Source organism: Phoenix dactylifera, chromosome 17, assembly GCF_009389715.1.
Source record: "Phoenix dactylifera cultivar Barhee BC4 chromosome 17, palm_55x_up_171113_PBpolish2nd_filt_p, whole genome shotgun sequence".
Classification (NCBI taxonomy): domain Eukaryota; kingdom Viridiplantae; phylum Streptophyta; class Magnoliopsida; order Arecales; family Arecaceae; genus Phoenix; species Phoenix dactylifera.
This window is the reverse complement of record NC_052408.1, coordinates 15,975,898-15,995,151: the sequence shown is the minus strand read 5'-3', so window position 1 is coordinate 15,995,151 and position 19,254 is coordinate 15,975,898. Positions and strand designations below refer to the sequence as shown.

At 40.0% G+C, this 19,254-nt stretch overlaps 3 protein-coding genes across 5 annotated transcripts; 1 reads left to right on the top strand and 2 right to left on the bottom strand.

Annotated features, from left to right (window-relative positions):
• The first annotated feature begins 5,009 nt into the window (after positions 1-5,009).
• On the top strand, positions 5,010-6,660 carry LOC103705564 (LOB domain-containing protein 29-like). Its single transcript, XM_008789327.2, has 2 exons — positions 5,010-5,325; positions 5,857-6,660. Exons 1-2 carry the CDS (start codon positions 5,047-5,049, stop codon positions 6,301-6,303), a joined length of 726 nt encoding a protein of 241 aa, XP_008787549.2. The 5' UTR covers positions 5,010-5,046; the 3' UTR covers positions 6,304-6,660.
• Positions 6,661-13,049: 6,389 nt separating this feature from the next.
• LOC103705460 (LOB domain-containing protein 16-like) lies at positions 13,050-14,349 on the bottom strand. Its single transcript, XM_008789172.4, has 2 exons — positions 13,869-14,349; positions 13,050-13,545 (listed from the first exon to the last, which is right to left on the bottom strand). Exons 1-2 carry the CDS (start codon positions 14,148-14,150, stop codon positions 13,237-13,239), a joined length of 591 nt encoding a protein of 196 aa, XP_008787394.1. The 5' UTR covers positions 14,151-14,349; the 3' UTR covers positions 13,050-13,236.
• LOC103705459 (pentatricopeptide repeat-containing protein At1g06140, mitochondrial) lies at positions 13,050-18,108 on the bottom strand. 3 transcript variants are annotated; one of them, XR_005506750.1, is made up of 4 exons: positions 15,783-18,108; positions 15,393-15,442; positions 15,260-15,309; positions 13,050-13,545 (listed from the first exon to the last, which is right to left on the bottom strand). XR_005506750.1 is itself a non-coding variant. In XM_039115212.1 (2 exons), the coding sequence occupies exons 1-2, from the start codon at positions 17,740-17,742 to the stop codon at positions 15,414-15,416; spliced, it is 1,989 nt and encodes a 662-aa protein (XP_038971140.1). In that variant the 5' UTR covers positions 17,743-18,108; the 3' UTR covers positions 15,358-15,413. The 3 variants fall into 3 exon arrangements, 1 of the variants encoding a protein (XP_038971140.1); XR_005506749.1 differs by having other exon boundaries at positions 15,260-18,107; XM_039115212.1 differs by lacking the exons at positions 13,050-13,545; positions 15,260-15,309 and having other exon boundaries at positions 15,358-15,442.
• Positions 18,109-19,254: the final 1,146 nt, after the last annotated feature.

Genomic DNA, 19,254 nt, shown 5'->3' with positions numbered 1-19,254 from the left:
AACTAGTTTCCGCGTGTAGAGAGACTAGCTTGAAGCCTTGGCTCTAAGCTTCTCCAAGGTCCCACCGAAAGATTTCAAGTTGAGGAAGAAACAATCACAAACATCTCCATCACTCCCCCCTCTTGGAGGGGCTTTTCAAATAGACCTTGATGCATTAAATTTAGTTTTAAGGGTCCTACGCTTAGAAAATCTGCCTTCATGCGAGACAACATGTCCACATCCGATCCAAATATAACCACCATCTTGCCACACCTAAAACCCTACTATATTACAATCCCACGGCTCTGAAAGCGAGGCAATCTTGTCATGTCCCATGACCCTCAGGCAGCACCCGTCGTGTGGCCACCAGTGTCCCCGGGGTTCAGAGACTGCAATGGCTAATGCGAACAGCGAGCTGACGAGGGAGGGGGTGGAGATCTAACACAATTGCGACCGCATAACTACCTCCCTGGTCTAAGCAGGAACGATAAGGACCCAAGACCTAAACCAAGTTGGATTGTTGGTGAGCATAGATCCTGTTATATGAGCTTTTTATACAAATGCATGCATGGAGTAGCGGGGTCATTTTTTTTTCTTTCTTTCTTATTTATCTCCTCAATGCATGGGCTGAGAAGCACAAAACTGAGCTCCTGAAAGTGATTGGTAGAAGCCATGGGAACACACTAGTTGAGAAGTAGAAGCCTCATGGCGTCAGCCTCTGGAACTGATCGAGCCAATAAAGACTTTTGATATACATGGCGTTTGGTGGTTCCCCTAGCTCAGATGACAGGCTGAAGAACCCTAGAATCTAGCAATCATCCAGCACGTGCATGGTGGGCCTGCATGCGAGTTTTCTGTCGGTTTGGCGGTCTCAAGAGACTTACGTAAGAGCTATTGTTGTTTACAGTTTACACCACCTTTTTCGTTTGGTTGGATCCCCTAACCCTGCCAAATTTGACCATCAACCAAACTGCCCTGCAATTAATCAGTAACACCATTCGTTTGAACGTTCTATGTGGCGGTGACCTTCTTTGCAAGGCTTATAAAAAAATAAGGGTATATAATTATGGACGGTAAACAAGTATAAGGATCCGTGCGGACATATGTTTAGCTCTATATTGGTTATTCGGACTAAGGAACTCAAATAATACCTTCCGACCAGCCTTTTTGGATGAGGTATGTCCTGAGTTATTACAAATGATAATAGAGCAAACTCGGTCCATAGCCTATGTGAAATAGAGGACACTGCAGTACGGGTTCTGACCATGGGCCAATTGTGATGCTTGTGACTAGATTTGAATGAATTTGAACCTTTAGCCTGACGAGAATGTTAGAGCTTGAACGGGAGAGTATGTGAGACTCATGTGGGACGTGTGTTTAGTCCCACATCGGTTATTCGCCAAGGAGTCAATGCTAATCTGCATGATGTGTGTGGCGTGATCTCTTGGTTGAAGGAAAAGGGACAATGTAATCACTCCAAGCACTCAAGATATTACGGTTCAAATTAGAGTTCTTATAGTACAGCAACTTCCAAATGTTTCAAATTGAATGATAAATTAATCCTAGTCAGATGAGTCTATATTAAACTTCTTAGGCATATGAATAATAATTCAACGACTCTTAATTTGTCTTCATGTAAGTATAAAATAAATTGGATTCATACTGTAACTTAGGTATTCAAGACTAAGAAATTATTGTGATAATTTATAATTTGGTTGCTTTGGCCACACTCATGTTGCTTACGAAATCATGTCCCCGGTTGGAAACTCCAAGCTCCGTATGGGCTTTACATATAAGTATTTGTCATTTTAAAGTGCCCCAACATATAATAAAAACATCAAGATGTTTGGTATGGTGGATGATTTAAAATGTACTCTCCAATGGGTTGTCCCAATTCTCTACGAGAGAGAGAGAGAGAGAGAGAGAGAGAGAGAGAGAGAGATGTTAGGAAATGAGTTTGAGTTATGACCATTTGGTATGATGATAGATAACCTTTCACCTAATTATGAAACTCTGGAGCTCGAAAGCTGACTCCATCTTCCCACCACGCTGTAGCAGGGCGAAATCTCTGATAGGTGCTGGTTCTCTTCCTCCCAATTCGAGGATCGCCGTGAAGATCCGTTTTTAAAGCGTAGAACAAGCCTTTCTTTCTGATCCCACCCGCCTCCTTCTTTAGGGAACAAGTCCTTGGTAAAGATGGTACCGAATCCGACCTATCCGGAAGAAATGATCCCATCGATTCTAATTCTCAAGCTGAAGCATCAAAAATGAGTACTTAGAGTTACCTCTTTGGATTCAGCTATGTAGATCAGAGGCATGGTTTCAAACCCCTTTTTCTTTTTTCTCTTTCTTATATCTATATCTCAACTGGATCGTGACGAAAGGTTGTGTTTCCCTTTTACTCCATTGGATTCCCATTCTCTCCGCACGTCGGGCTTAAACCGATTAGAATTTGATGAGCCCATTCCTTTCATAATCCGAGAGCCCATTTGGTAGTAGAATACACAAGGCACACGTTTGAGACGTGCCTTTGAATGAATAAGTATCTACGTTTGTTTTTGTTGGCACACGTGTATGGGATCCCCAGAGCACAAGATTCTAGGGTACAAACGACCTTTGCCTTTCTTCTCTTGTTGGGCTCCCCAGTCATCACAAATACAAAGCTAGCCTTTGATTCAAGCCACGGTTTTAAATAGAGTATGTGATTTGATACTTTTTAACTTTGTTGACGATGCTAATAGAGTAGTCACTTCATGGTGACGCAGGAAGATAAAATCCTCTATGACAAGAGCTTGGGACCAATTCATCATGGCACCTTGTTGGCATATTTGGTTGGAAAGGAACTCCCAAATTTTTCTTGTAAAAAAAAAACATTTATCTTTGGGAAAATTAATGTTGTGAGACCAAATTCATCAAGAGCTACTGAAATCCATCAACAATTTGATGCTTAGGATTAGCAAATAATTCCCCTTCTTGTACGTATACACTTTAATCATAAATAAAATTAGGGGAAGTATTTCGATCACTTCCTCCTTTTCTCCTCAAAAAAAGATGATCCTAATAATTATTAGACAACCTTTAGATATATCCAACGTTTTACAAAACTCATGAGTTTTTCCTTGTCTTGTTAAGTAAGAAATCATGAGCAAAGCTGGCTGGAGGGGGATTGAAATTCTTATCGCTCTCTCTCTCACTCTCTCTCACTTTTCTTTTTAATGGAGAAATTCTTATTGCTTTCAGCAATGAGAAAATAAACAAGGGCAAGAAGAACCTTCCTCAATGACAGTGTTTGCTAGAATAAATTGTTTGACACAGGAGCTATTCCATTTGCACCTTAAAAGATGGACATCAGATATTAATCAACTGAAAAAAATTTGATGGACGTCAGAAAGTCTGAAACACACCTAGTTGTATTTGTTTGTACTGTACCTTGGCATAGGTCATTTATGATGGCAAGATTATATCTACTTTCAAAAGCCAAGGAGAAAGACAGTGGTGGAGGCAGTTGATAGGCTCCTTTTCTCCTGTTTCTTTTCCTCTTTCTAAACTATCAGCATTGGAAAGTCACAGTTCTCTTTACAAGTGTTCTGGGTATGCTTCGCCTACTTGTTTAATTAACCTGCACGAATGGTGCAAGGAACCATTTTTTTTATAAGTAGCTGAACGGATTTGCCTTAGCTGTCTCCAAAACCAGCTATCCCTCTGTGGTTAAGTGGCCAACAAGTACCCATGACCAAAACCATGCAAAGGTGGGATTGTAATGACTTCCAGGGAGGCTAATGCCTGCATATGAAGCCGTCGCCTCATCTGATTAATCCACAAAATGGCAGACCATGGTGGTCCCAAAGATTCCAATCCACCACTTCCTTCCAATTTGAATTAGTTGCAAGTACATTAACCTCAACAATTCCAGAGGGAATTCAATAGTGATTGCTCATCAAACTTGTTTTTCACCATGAATCATTCTTCTCCGATCCATTTTACAAATCATATCATTCTATTTCGACTGGCAGGGAGTCTAGACTTGCGTCTATAGCCAGACATGTGGGTTATATCAGCTTCGAAAGATGGGTTACACGATCATCATCGACAAATTGCGAAACTTTTAAAGGTAAAATTGGAGCACTTTTAAACCCCTGGCGAGCGGCGGTAGGTCGATTTCTTAATATCTTCATCCTTGAGAAGATGCTAGCTAGGGTTGAAATAATATGAAACTGAACATACAAGGTAGGTTCGAAAGATAGGTTACACGATTATCATCGACAAATTGCGAAACTTGTAAAGGTAAAATTGGAGCACTTTTAAACCCCTGGCAAGCAACGGTAGGTCGATTTCTTAATGTCTTCATCCTTAAGAAGATGTTAGCTAGGGTTGGAATAATATGAAACTGAACATACAAGGATGGTGGTAGGCAGGCTAGTAAGGTAGGGTGCACATCATTGCAAGGTCCACATGTAGATGCCAATAAGCGGCACGCAAGATTGATTGAAAGCGATCAATGAGCACAAGCATGCCATGGTACGTTCTACCACATTGAGGGACTTCGGCTATGTGACATGGGCCCAAAAAACAAGCATGTGAATGTAGATGTGTGCGACATACTCAGCGTTCATGTCTTCTTGTTCCATTGCCTTTTGCTCCATTTCTAAAACATGCACCCCTCGTGATAGGATAGCAAATTCAGATATAGATCACAAGTTAATTGCAAGCGTAAATTTACCCTTTAATTCACAAGGGGCCAAGGCATCACCACGCAAAACAAGTGGAACGCCCGAGCAATCAGAAATGGGTTGGGTCAGTGTAGCCTCCTGTGTCTTTTGGGTCTCTCTGAATGGAATCTCAAATTAGTATAGAATTGGAGATGAGGTGAAAAGAGGGCCATGCACTGCAAAAAAATAATGACAAATGTAGCCCACTAAGGAGACCAAGGCAAAATTAAAAAATCCTTGCAGTATGATCCACCCCCTTCTCATTCTAGTGTTTATAAGCAAAGGGATGATTCACTCCATAGGCATAGATGCAAGCGAGAGAGAGAGAGAGAGAAAACCAGGAACCTCGAAGGCCAAGATGACAGGGTTTGGCTCTCCTTGCGGAGCATGCAAGTTCCTCAGGAGGAAGTGTGTAAGGGGCTGCATCTTTGCCCCATACTTCTGCCATGAGCAGGGCGCTGCCCATTTCGCGGCCATTCACAAAGTCTTCGGAGCGAGCAATGTCTCGAAGCTCCTCATGCACCTTCCGGTCGCCGACCGGTGCGAGGCTGCGGTCACCATCTCCTACGAGGCTCAGGCGAGGCTCCAAGATCCCATATATGGCTGTGTTGCTCACATTTTCACTCTCCAACAACAAGTGAGTATCCCATTAATCTCAAAAAACCCAAGAAAACTCTGCAATCTAAGCGAAGAAATCCGCCATCACCCGTGCACACCACGTCATGTCCTCTTAACGATCGACATGCCCACTGCAGGAAGTTCGCTGGGTGTTTCACCAACACTACCGGCCCTATCAGCTTTCTATATGTAATTGTTTCTTGAAGATGGTTTTCCTTTCTCTTGGGAAGAAAGGAGAGCATGCACAAATCTTTTCATCTTAATTAAGGAACTCCACGAGCTGCTAAGTTTTTCGCTGCAATTGGCAACAAATTATCTCCTCCAAAATGGATTGGATGTAATTGTTCTTCCAGATTTTAGCACTACCTAATTTATTTTCCACTCAGCGCCTCTAACCTTGAAAAAAAAAAAACAGCTAGCTAGCCTAGCTTGTTCGCCAAATTCTGCTCATATCTCGCATCCTCCTCGATGGATGGAAATAATTCAGCACTGTAGAGAGTCAAAAGCATTCGGTTTCTTGTCGCTAATGTTTCTCCTTGGTTTCGTATAGGTTGTGAATCTGCAAGCACAACTGGCTTCTCTCAAGGCCCAAGCAGCAGCTCAAGGCTGTGCCACTGCCTCCACTTCCACTTCCACCTCCACTTCCAGAGAAGAGAAGTTGAACAACAAATTCCCACCTTACCAACAAGATGGGCAGGGTTTCTTTCAGGGTGGGGACTTGAGGACGAGCCAAGCTTTGGTTTCAGATCCCATGATGAATCCTGAAGCCATGTTAAGCTATGGCAATGAGCTTCTGATCAACCCTAATTTCTTCCAGTCTTCTCAGGAATGTCACCCTCATTCATACGCGACTGGAGATCCTATCTCCTTCTCCGCCGGCGATAATTATTCTTGTGCTATGGCCTCTCCTGACATGCAAGCGAACACCCGGAGACCAGCATATCACGACATGGAGGACCTTCAATCGGTAACCTTTGCCTATCTTCATCATGCATGAGAAGGCAGTGCATTTGAAAGAAGATGATCCATGGCAATCTATCATCAAAAATTTTGTTATTAGTTACTTCAGATATGTATCGATCGACCTCCTGGTACAAACTATAATTGCACCAAATTTATAATAAGCAAGCGAATTCTATGCGACGCTCGATAATGTGTGCTAATTATGTACTATAACTATGTAAAAATGTAAAGACGAAGTTCATTCATGCCTATGATCTAGATATTTTGGACTTAATGATAAAACCTTAATTAATAGAGCCCTAGGATTGAATACCCTAGCAATCAAATGCTAATACCTTCTTTATATCTAGTTGCTAGAGGGCATAGATAATGGCATGCAACAAAAAAAAAATAATCAAGCAAATATGTTTTTGAAATATGTGGATTATATAATTAGATATCGAAGGGCATTGTTTTAGAGGGCAAGCTTGGTGCAATAATAAGGTTGCTCTATTGTGATCTGGTGGTCGATCGGAGATTCAAAACATGGATACAATCTCTCTGTACGCAGCATAAGTTTGCTTATATCTAGCATCTTCCTTTTTTTGAAGCAAAAATCGGAGAATGTTACAATATTTCTGGCACAACCTAGCACCCAAGGGAAAAATGAAAAAGAAAACTCGGTAAGCAGTTTTATTCAAACTTTCTCCGAAAGCACCAAGATAAGTTTATTTCCAAGGCTTCTGTTTGGGTCGAGTTCCATGGATTGTAGTGGGGAACTCATGGACACTATCAATTCAGGTCTCTTCAGCTGGCAACTTTAACTTTCTTAGTACATAGAATATGGAATCACCCCCACTAGCAAGCACCAGGTCTGAGCAAGTCTTTGTTACCTTGGTCAACTTCAAGGACTTTCCCAATGTTAACTCACCAAAACTCTGAAGGAAATTTTAGGATGCTTTGAAGTGAGAGTAAGTGGAGAATGTTATTTATGGCTTGCATTTCAGTTGTTTTGTCCCCCCTTCCTGTCTAGTGGATTTCATTTTTCCTAAGTGTGTTGCAAGTTACATATAGAACAAAATGAAAGGATTGCTATTGTAAATTTTCCTAGAATAACACTTGCAGATCACTTGCAGATCAGAGCAATTATACCCTTGGAGATTAGCTGCTACATTCCAGGGTGCATTTAATTTCTCTTCATCATTTGGAACCTTGAGTTTGCCCTTTTATCAATATGGTCAATTTTCTCTCTCTTCTTTTGGAGCAAGAGTTAGGCTAAACCCAACCCAGTTTCATTGTGACATGTCAATCAAAAGGCCATGAATGTTACTTGTATTATCTTGTTGCAACACTAAAGTTCGAGTCTTTTCTCTAGTTGTGTCTGAAAAAGCAAGTTGAACACTCGTGGCAATCCAAGTAAGATACTAGGAAGGAACCCGGGGGGTTGTTTCTATGGGAACCGGATTCCTAAATGATTGGTCTCTTGTTTGCAATCACAAGATGATGTTGATTAAAGCAACCCCGTCCCTTCTACAAGACCATTAATGTCTTTAATTTGGCTGTGTTTTGCTTTCCTTTCCAATCAGCCTGCTTTTTGCTACTTTCTTTGTCCATGTACAGCTTCCGTTTTTACCTCTTTTTCTTAATAAATTTTGCGTGACTTAGCCTCCCCCATAGTCACAAAACCTTGTTGCATCTTTTTTGGTCGAAGCATCAAATTTAGATGACACAGCCACCCGGAACAAATTATCAAGCCTTCTAAACTTACTATTTGATATTGTTGATATGAACCTTTGAAGACCCGTGCGGACATGTGTTTAGTCTAATATCGGTTATTCGTCAAGAAGATTTGAGTACTTATATAGAACTAAGGAGTCAAAAAAATAACTTACAATCAGTCTTTTTGGGTGAAGTTCTGGATTGTTACAGAACATATCAAACCAAAATGAAACCATCTTAAAATAACTATTTAGTTCTTTGAATGCAGACATTTATATTCTTTCATTGGCTTCTAGCATGGATGTAATTCTATATGAATAAATTAGGCGGCGATCATCACCGTTGCCGACATGAGCCACATCCTATGGTCAATATGACTTTAGATTCGTGTGGAAATTTTTTATTATATTTTGGCTTGTTGATATCTTGATAATTTGTATTATCCAAAACAAAAAGATAAAATAAAAAGGAAATCTTAAGAATTTGGTTGATGGATATTTACCTCTAAAATCCATATGATAGGCTAAAGCATAGAGGATTGGATCAGCCCATTTGGTCTCAACTATTGGGCCTCTTGGGTTGCACCTAGCAAGCTCATGATTATGTCTTAAAGTTCAGGCCTTGTGTGCATTAATTTCCATGCGAGCGATTGCAAAATAAAAAGAAAATTTGTCCAAAAAAATTATTATTTCTTAAAGGTCTGATATTTTACATATTTATTTCAATTAGATAAATTTAAAATATTCTATTACTCAATTTTTTGGCCATGTAGCTTATGTCATGTTTCTAGACATATTTGATGTGTTAACACAAGGAGGAGGTAGACGGTACCGATCAACTATGTGCAATCAGACGGCCAAGGACTCGCATGATGATTTTTTTATAGAGAAAAAGGACGCATTACTTTATTTTGATAACATGGAGTCACGTGTCTCGCGTCTGCCATTATTGTCCTAAAAAAATAAAATAAAGTGGGGTCAAGATGTTGCCACGCTTGAAGAAAAGTTGGCCGTAAGATCCAACGGCTGAGATCTTATCAGGAGGCACAGATTACGCTCGGCTTTCGGCCTTCAACTTAAAAGGAAAAAGAGGGAGGGAGATAAAAGAGCTCGCAGTGCTTTTTTTTTTTGGCTTTGGGAGCTCGCAGTGCTTTGAGCTTTCAAGAAGACGGCGACTTTCTTTCCGACTTCTTTTTTTTTTGTTGTTTTTAGAACGAGCCGCTTGGAGTTCTCTGATATTTTAGGTAAAACAGCCGACAAATAAATTCTTTAAAATAAAATGCAATGAGGTGGTGATGGTGGAATGACTTATGGAGAGACAAATCACTGTTTGTTGTGTGAGCATATTGAATCCCTTTAGGATGCATTAGGCTCGTGCCTGGAATCAGAATGGCCATATTTTTTCACATATTTAGTTCTTTACTGAAAGAAGAATCGAAATTTGAATTCGAATGAAATTTGAATGCTGGGATAGAGTCAGACTTAAGTTTTTGAAAATTAGAACATTTTCATTCTCCCCTCAAATTGAAATAAGAATGAAACTTCTTCCGATCAAACAACTAGATTGGGAGCCATTCACTATCATTTTTATTCTAGAGCCCATCTCCTCCTAACCAAATATACCCCTAATAATACTATATGAAAAGAAAACATATATTAGCTAAACTTATTTCGGATGGTACTCTTTAGTGTATTTCTCTGAAAACAAAATACGAAAGAAAGTTATGAGTTAGAAAAACAAAAATGCGGAAGAAATATGGATTCCATTATAAGCTTCTTAACAAGGGCAAAAAAATTTCTTCTTAAATATATTATTATTGGATTTGAGCAAAGTATATATGAAAAATTTTGAGAACGGTCAACCTATCTTGTATCGCGAAGTTGTTGATATTCCAACTTCTGAACCAACAGTATGGTAATAGATAAAGGCACATTCAAATGCACATGTTTTTTTTATTTGTTTTCCTAAATAAATTTATCTAGTGTCTATATTGCTTTTACTCTCTCCTTGCATATCACATGTTATTGGTCATATGAGGAAGTGGGTGGCAGTGGACTTGAATGTAACATCATACTTGAGTGTTGGTTATGTGCGATGCACCAAGAGTAAGCATGAATAATTAAAAATCCGTACACCTTTTCTTTTTTCTAAACAAATTTCTTTTGTGTCTATTACTCTATTTTGGATAGCAATGGACTTGAATATATTATCATAAACTATTGTTGTTTATGTGTAGTGCACTGAGAGTAAGCATGAATAAGTGTAACTTTCAAGCACCTTGCAAATATAAATTAAATTTTATCATATATAACTTGGTGAAGGTACATATTTGACTTGTCCACTTTTATTGTTTCTCTCCTTTGCAGAGAGAATAGGAAATGGACATAAAAGTGGTGTATTATTGAAGGTGAGAATATTTATTTGACTTACGAACAAGATCATCCAAGCAGCTAATTTCTAAAATATATAAGCATGACTATGTTCATTCCCTTTTCTTTTTCATTTTGTAGTTTTCAATATTATATTGTGCTGATGAGGTTAGATCCATCTCCATCATGATTGTCCTTAAGCACTTCCCACGTTCATTCAAGCTCTTTTCTTTGGCCATTTTTGTTTTGTTTTCTTTGGAAAGACGAGTGTTCCTTTTGTCACCTTTATTGGTCTCATTTACTTTTTCCAATAGGCTGCCTTTCATTGATCCCTAAGCAGCAGCAATGATGGAAGAAAAAAGTATGGTTTCCAAATGGTCCATACCCTCAATAAAAAAGAAAAGAAAAATAAAGAGAGAACCTAAGCACAATTAAGTTTGGCATGGGCTTCTTGATTGATCAATGTTGTGATGACCTTACTTTTCCTAGAGCATTGTTGACCCATTTGGTGGTCTTACACTTCAAACACCACATTCCGAGGTGTAGAGGTCAAGCCATGGCAAAGAGGAACAGCTGTAGGCCATAGGTTATCAATACAATAAGCACACCATATGTAATTAGTTTTCTTAGTTCTTAGTTAGTATAAAAAAAACTTCGAAGTTTATAAGTTTTGGGATTATGTAGAATAATATACAAAGGCTTTTAGCTTAACAGGCACTTTCTCCATTTGCTAGAGGTCTGGATTTTCCTTTTACCGTTGGCAAGCTCTGAGATTTAAGTTTATCACTACTAGATTTCATCGTCTTGGTGCTATCTGCGACGGGGATTGCAGCATATATGGTGGAGAGGTATCATAGTGGGGTGAATTATAGAGAACATAGAGGTGGCTTTGTAAGGATGCTCCTGAGTTAGGGATGTAATTAATACTTTATACTTGATGATGTTTAGTAACCTATTGATGTATATATTCTTGCGTCGAGGAAGAGAGCTAGAAATGGGTCAGACCTGAGACAACCAAATCCAATTTTTTCAGAAGGTTAAGCCTGGATGTCCGATTCGAACTAGTTTTTAGCAGGAGCTACCTATTTTCCAACTCTTGCGTGACATGTTGCAGCTCACTCGGGCGCAAGATAGGTCTCAAAATTCAGTATTTTTTTTCCTCCCTCAGGTCTTAAACCTGAAGTCTCCACAAAGATGAGCCACATTTTTTTCAATCAAGCACATCAGACAGACAAAACCCTACATTGAGAGATCAAAGGGACAATAAATGATCATAAATTTGGAAATGAGAAACTATAAATCCTAGGTTCATGGACTCTGTCTTCTTCGATCAATAAATAAAGGACCAAAAGACAAAGTTCAGAACTTCAGATATAAAGTGCAATTGCATGTGCCTATATTTATTATGTTAAATAAGAATATGATAAGATAATCCATAGCACTATTTTATTCTTCCCTCCATATCACTATTTTCTGGGGGAAAAAAAAATCAAACAGCTCGACTTCTTATTCTTTCTCACATGCTCAACCTCTTTCTCGCCAATGCACGCAAGGCCTGTAACAGGACCACAAGAGGCACTAGTCCTTGGTTCCATATTTTCGAACATGGAGTTTTTCAACCATTACTTAAATCCAATGGCTCCATGCATGAGAACATATAGAAGATAAGAGATCAACGATGATAGTGTAGTCCAAAATTTTATAACAACAAACCATCTCGATGCGATGATTGCTGTTAAACAAATGTTGCTTTATGTATGATACATAATCTGGAGTAGTTTATTGTGATAGCTACACCATAGCACATCTGGTCAAGGTGCCCATAGCCTTTCTGGATACATATAAGAAAGTTAAATACTATTTTCTTTAGGAATCAGCATTTCATCCATTTACTCTGCCTTGACTATAAGATTGGCCTATGGCTATGTGCACACTTCCCATACTCCCATCTCTTTAACAAAACTACATGGTGTTCAGAGCTGATTTAGCGTAAAGCAAGAGCCATAACCTATGAGGCAGTCTTCTTCCCCTCTTCACATTAGCGCCTTTATGTTGATCCGATCATGTCCCTCATCGCATCAGCCTCACAATAGAAGATCTTTCACGAGATTGGCAAAGTCCTAGACTGTTAAAAAAGAGGAGCTTAGCATACTGATATCATATGCTTTCGATCAAGGAGACATGTTGTCGGCTCATTTACATAAGGGATATATTAGGGCAGGTTCTAAACTTGTTTATTATACATGCATGGTAGGGTCATTGGGTCATTACATCGCTCGGTCAAAATTTTAATAGAAATATGTTAGGTAAATCTGTACTTCAAAACTAAGCAACCTTTGCTTCATGCCAGGATATAGCCCTTTACCCCATTGAACAGACAATCTGTGCCTTGAGTGCTTCAAAGCCTAGGGTCATTAAATAATAATAATAATAATAGAAAAAAGAAAATTAAGCCCAACAATGAAGATAATGATGCAGGAGGAACTCAAAACGTTGGAGCTTCATGCCTTCTGTTTCTTACATACCTTGATCTTTCATAGTGCTGCAACAGAATAAAAACATTCAATTTTTTAACATTTGTTACTGTCAAATTGCCACTTCCTATGGCATTTAACTTGGATAAAGCCTAGAAAAAATGCCAAATAATTAGCAACACCCTGATTCCACTATCATTCATGACAGAAAAATGGATATATACCCACCACACATCAACTTTGAAGGCCCCATTTATGCCGAGCCAACTAATAGACCTATTATTGGAAAGTTGAGAACAAGGAGCTTTGAAGGTTGGCAGATATTTTAACTGTAACATTAGATTCTACATTCAAACCACCCTATACTACTTAAGATTTATATACATCAAGCAGTAAGCAATTCTTATCGCATCATGCGAAAGAGGATCAGCTCCCCATCATCCTCAGAGCCAAAGCTTGAAGCTCCCCTAACTCATTGTGTGGTGCCCTCCTCCTGGTGCAATGCTGGGTAGGAAGATCCTCCTTAGAGCCCATCTCTTGCATAGCCAGTCCACCTGAACTATAATCCACGCAATCAAAAGACCTCTTGGGATACATAGTCTGCATATTTGAGTATGATTGGAGAAGTGGATCGGCGATGTTCCCTTGCCACTGATCACCTGACAATTGTGACCCTGCAATGCTATGAGCCAACTGAGCTTTCAGTTGCATTAGCTGTGCTTGCAAGATTGCTACCTGTCAATTTGAACAAGAACAATAAGATAATTCATATGCTAAAGTAAACTGATGCAGTTTAACTCGTATAACTAATGTTACTAATCTAACACATTCCTGACATTTTTAATGGGTGTGATGCTTCATACAAAGCCCTTAGAGTAGATTGATGCAAGCAATCTCAATCTTATGTAATCAGAGAAAAAAAGTCTTGGAAATTAAAATTGTTCAAACAGTTCTAGAATGAAATGCTATGTCTTCCTCATGTAGACTTATATCCAACATCCAGATCAAGTTAATTATAGACAGAAGGAACGACATAGATAACACAGAACAAAGAACACCTGTTGTTGGAGAGCAAAGATGTGCGCAACACAACCATAGACAGGGTCTCTGATCCTGGCCTGGGCCTCATAAGCGATAGTAACAACAGCTTCACATCGGTCAAGCAGAGGTACATGCAACAAGAGCTTGGACACATTGCTGGCACCGAATATCTTGTGGATTGCTGCAAACCGGGCCGGGCCTTGGTCAGAGTTGAAATATGGAGCAAAGATGCAGTCTGATGCACACTTCCGGCGGAGGAACTTGCATGCACCGCAGGGAGAGCCAGCTCCAGAGGCCATATCAAGAGATTATGGAATAGGGCCACTCAAGATAACCAAAAAACAAGGCTTGGTGTGAGGGGTGAAAAGGAGGGGAGTTGGGCTTTTGGGGTGTGAAGATAATTGGGTATAGGAGTTTATAGAACTGATATGGGGTGGGACACATGGAAGAATGCATGTAGGGTTTTAAGGGAACATTGTATTAATGGTGTATTGAAGATGGGTGTCTTCTTTTAAATATTTTGAAGGTAGAGTGGCTTTAATATAACCTTAAGGATTGGGTTGGAAGAGTATTTTAAAGAGGTTCAATGAAAGTGAGCTCCAATAAAGTATGTATTTTCCGCCGAATGCCGCACTTGAGGACTGTCTGATGTGGGTGATGCTTTCTTTCAGGATTGGGTTAGCATGACCGACTAGTGCTTTGGTCTTTCAAGTTATTTTACTGGGGAAGGAGACAGTGTCAAGCCTATACAAAGTTAATGTTTTGTATAGCAGATCTCTTTCTGGAGGAATTTCATTATCAGACCATCCCACTGGTCCTACCAGGCTTAAGATTATGCTAGTCTGTCACATGGTCTTCCTATGAGCACCTATTAAAAATTTAGGTCAATTATTCTCTAGAAAAATCTATCCTGTGTACTGAAGATCTATTAGTTTATGGCTGAGAATAGATATAAACAGCCTGAGCACCTACTGAGTAGAACAGTTCTAACAATCTAATCCAAGAGTATTTCTGGGATACTTCAAAAAGAAAAGTGAAAACAGAGATAGGCATATATCAAAAGACTCGAACAATTCAAGCTAAAAAATAGAGAAATGCTGTGATGGCATACAGATGGGGTGAGAAAATGTAGTGTAATAAATGCTGAGCTTCTCAAGATTACAAAGAAGACATGTTAATATGCAGAAATCCAGTTGAAATGAGGTGAAAGCATCATAGTCTCCAAAAATGAATTTAGAAAAGGACTCAAGGACCAACAAGAATATACAATAGGAAGAAGAAAAAATACAAATAGAAAGCACTATAGTAGTTTGACTTGACATGCAGCTAATGCATTAGGTAAATTATTGTTGAGTATGAAGTTGAAAACTGAACTACAAGAGGACCCTTTCAAGGAGATAGGTGATACCATGTTTCTTGTTTCTTCCTTCCTCCTGCCAATCTGATCCTCAAAGTCAACTAAGAAATGACAATCGTTATCAAGAAATTTGGTCGTCGAAATTTGATACATATTTTTGGAGCAAAAAGGTAGATTACTCAACCTGTCTAAGGTTTTGATATTTTTACACTGCTTTTGCCGAGTGTGTCCAGTCTGCAATCATCAAATTCTCAACTATTATCAATAAACACACACTAGCAGACAATTAGGAAAACAATCCTTCCAAGTTTTATGTGCATTACAAGATGGGAAAGTATAGTGGAACAAAAATTTGCAAGCATTTGCTGATTATTACAATCAAAACTTAGCAAACGAGAATGCCAAGGAAAAATGAATTCATGTCATTTTGTTAAATGGAAACTATATGAACTACAAGGGGTTGAAATTTATCACCAATAGTCTCCGCATGAGCAGACACCATCTTTAACATGATGAAATCTCTTCGAATCTCTCATTATTATCTCTCTCTTTGTAATCAAAGACACAAACTTACTTGCAGTGTGGCAATCTCCACAAACTCTCAAGTTTTTTGTTATCCTCAGTGGCATCCCATCTCTAGTTTTCAGAAGCCCAAAAGCTATTGCCATCTTTTCGCTATGACCACAAAGCATCCCCTCTTTTGCCTCCACGTCATGAAGTATAAAGGATAAATCTGGTACATAACCTAGTTCTTTCATTTCATTACTTAGCGCATGCCAAAGCTCTATAATCCTTGTACGCCGGTGGTCCCTTCCATTCAGCGCATTAAATAAATAAACCCTTTTATCAACTTCAATTGTGCTGAAACCAACTGTTTTCTGTAATCCCCTCTCATTCATCATCTCTCTTGTCTTCCTCACCATATCCCACATCTCAGCTGCAGCATAGATATTTGAAAGCAATATATGGGTACCTGGCAGATCAGGCTCCAAAACAAAGAGTTTGTTAGCCACTTGCTCAGTTAATTCCACCCGTTTATGAATTCTACAGGCACCCAGTAGAGCTCCCCACACACTAGCACTAGGCTCCTGCGGCATTTCCTTGATCAACGATTCAGCTTCCTCGATTAGCCCTGCTCGGCCTAAGAGATCAACCATACATGAGTAATGCTCATTCTTTGGAGTAATTTTATAGTCCTTACACATGGACTCGAAGTAGAACCGCCCTTCTTGGACCTTACCTGAATGGCTGCATGCAGATAGCACTGAGACAAATGTTACAGAATTGGGCGCAAGATTCTCAGACCTCATTTCATCAAAAAGAGCAAGCGCCCTCTCGCACATTCCATGCATGCCAAACCCTCCAATCATCGCACTCCAAGCAAAGACATTCCTTTCGGGCATTGCATTAAACACCTCGTACGCCAAGTCCATAGATCCACATTTAGCAAACATGTCGAGGAGAGCTGTGTTAGTCACAACATCCAATTCAACCTCATTTCTGACCATGTATGCATGGACACTCTTCCCTTGCTGCAGGGCTCCCAAGTGCGAGCAAGCCAAAAGAACGCTGGCAAGAGTGACCTCATTCGGCGCTATCGAGTTTCCCAGCATGTCTTGAAAAACCAACAGCGACTCATGTGCTCTCCCACATTGAGCCAGACCAGCAATCATTGAGCTCCAAGACACGACATCCTTGTGAGGCATTTCATCAAACAATCTCCGTGCAAAATCCATGAAACCACTCTTCCCGTACATATCGACCAGTGAGGTCTGCAGATAGATATTAGAATCCAAAACGTTCTTTTTTATGCAGAGGCCATGAATCATTCGTCCCTCTTTAGCAGCGCCAACATTTCCGCAAGCCCGAGCCAGACAGACTGCCGAACAAGGGTCTAATCCGATTCCCAACTCCTTCATCCTATCAAATAAACCAAACACCTGAACTTCCATGGACTCCCTCAAGTACCCTTTCATCATGAGACCCCAAACAGGGGAAATCGCAACAGGAACTCGATCAAAGACTTTCTCGGCGTCTTCCAAAGAACCGAATTCGAGGTACATATCGATGAGAGGAGGGGAGACGAATTCATCCGTCTCCAGACCTGATCGTATGGATTCCAAGTGAATTGACCTCCCCAGTTCGAGAAGAGAGAGTCCCGCGCAAGCCCGGACAGCAAAGGCCAAACAGAAGCTGTCCGGTCTGCTACCCTCGACGCGAGAGAGCTTGTAGAGCTGCAGTACTTCGGAGAGGCTGCGGGTTTTGAAGTAACCGGAGAGCACAGTGTTCCAGGCGTGGGGGGTTTTGGCGAGGATTTGGTCGAATGCCCGGCGGGCGTCCTGCGGGGAGCCAGCGGCGAAGTAGGCGTGGGCGAGGCGGGAGCCGAAGAAGGCGGAGAGGTGAAGGCCATGGAGGAGGATCCGAGCGTGGAGCTGCCGGAGGAGGCGGAGAGAGTGGCAGAGGGGGAACAGGGAATTCAAATGTTTGGAAGTCGGGGTCGGGATGGCGGGAATGGTGGCGGCATCGTCGCGCATCAGGAACCGGGTTTCGCGTACCAGTTGCTTTCATTGGGCTGGAAATTAGGGCTTCGGACATAATACACAGGCGCTGCCGGACGCAAATCTCAAAGTCTGATGTGTATCACACTCATCCTGGAAAATAGTTTTGCTTGCGTTAAATTTTTTAAAGCATTTGCCTTTTTTTTTTTTTGCTAGGGTTTAAAGCATTTGCTTCGCAGCATTAAATTCTAAGTTTCAATCAATTTTATTGTTTGTTTTTACGAGGCTGGTGCGAAAGAAGTGCAAATTTAAACATTAACTGCACTTGGTTGCGGGCTTAAGGAGAATTAAATTGAATAATAATTTTTTTACTCCACCAGACAAACGCTAAAATTCAGTTCATTTATTTCAAAAATAAATTTGATTTTTTTATAAAAAAACAAAAGTAATTTCTTAAAATTTTAACTTGGAATGAACTATCCATAGAATAACTTATTTTGGAGTAGAGAGAGAGAGAGAGAGAGAGAGAGAGAGGTTGACTCATTTTACTTGGAATTGACTTATTCTGCAACCCAATGATTATAACTTAAACAATGTTTTCGGGTGAGTCATCTCAAGGATTAAGCTCATGGGTCTGTCTTGGAAGGAATCATATTCATAGCCATGGGCGGAGTCGGATGCAGAGAAAGCCAAGCATGCCATGTCACGCCCCAAATTCGAATCATGACACGGCCATGCTATTGCAAATCTTTGCCCGTAATAACACGCAGCCACTTAAAAACTTCAAATGTTTCATCAATAAAAGATTGATTACAAAGAATCTAAAAATAGCAACATTTAATATGTCATTTTCTTTTCCCCATAACCCTGAAGCATGTCACGCTCCTCGTTCCTAGCATCTCCTATTCATCTGTAAGAACATAAATAAATGGGTATGAGCTATAAAGCTCAGTAAGTAACCATGCATAATCTTATCTGATCAAGCATAATATTTTCTCATACTAGTGCATTAATTTAAGAAATTAACAGTTGTAACAAATTAAACATTTCATATAACAAACCAGTCATAAAACTATGCATGTCCATTTACGCAACTTCATAAACATGGCTATGCATCATAAAACTTTTGTCATTATTCATGCTTTGAAATCCGTACTCGTCATTACTCATGCTTTGAAATCCGTACTCATCATTATTCATGCTTTGAAATCCGTACTCATCATTATTCATGCTTTGAAATACGTACTCGTCATTATTCATGCTTTGAAATCCGTACTTATCATTATTCATGCTTTGAAATCCGTGCTCTCAGATGATAGTGCAGCTATGGTCACTATTATTACCCGTGATAGGGCCATAATCTTTACCAACTATTATTCCCCGTTGGCAGGGTCTAAGCCAAGCTATTATAACCCGCTGGCGAGGGCCGTATGCCAAGCTACTATAACCCGCTGGCGAGGGCCATAATATTTGCCAACTATTATTCCCCGTTGGCAGGGTCTAAACCAAGCTACTATAACCCGCTGGCGAGGGCCGTATGCCGAGTTA

Excerpts from the sequence above, each read along its gene's own strand:
- LOC103705564 (XM_008789327.2), top strand. The coding sequence starts at position 5,047 with ATGACAGGGTTTGGCTCTCCTTGCGGAGCATGCAAGTTCCTCAGGAGG. Across the intron at positions 5,326-5,856 it reads TTTTCACTCTCCAACAACAA|GTTGTGAATCTGCAAGCACA; the intron begins GTGAGTATCCCA and ends GGTTTCGTATAG.
- LOC103705460 (XM_008789172.4), bottom strand. The coding sequence starts at position 14,150 with ATGGCCTCTGGAGCTGGCTCTCCCTGCGGTGCATGCAAGTTCCTCCGC. Across the intron at positions 13,546-13,868 it reads TCTTTGCTCTCCAACAACAG|GTAGCAATCTTGCAAGCACA; the intron begins GTGTTCTTTGTT and ends TCAAATTGACAG.
- LOC103705459 (XM_039115212.1), bottom strand. The coding sequence starts at position 17,742 with ATGCGCGACGATGCCGCCACCATTCCCGCCATCCCGACCCCGACTTCC. Across the intron at positions 15,443-15,782 it reads TGGAGATTGCCACACTGCAA|ACTGGACACACTCGGCAAAA; the intron begins GTAAGTTTGTGT and ends TGATGATTGCAG.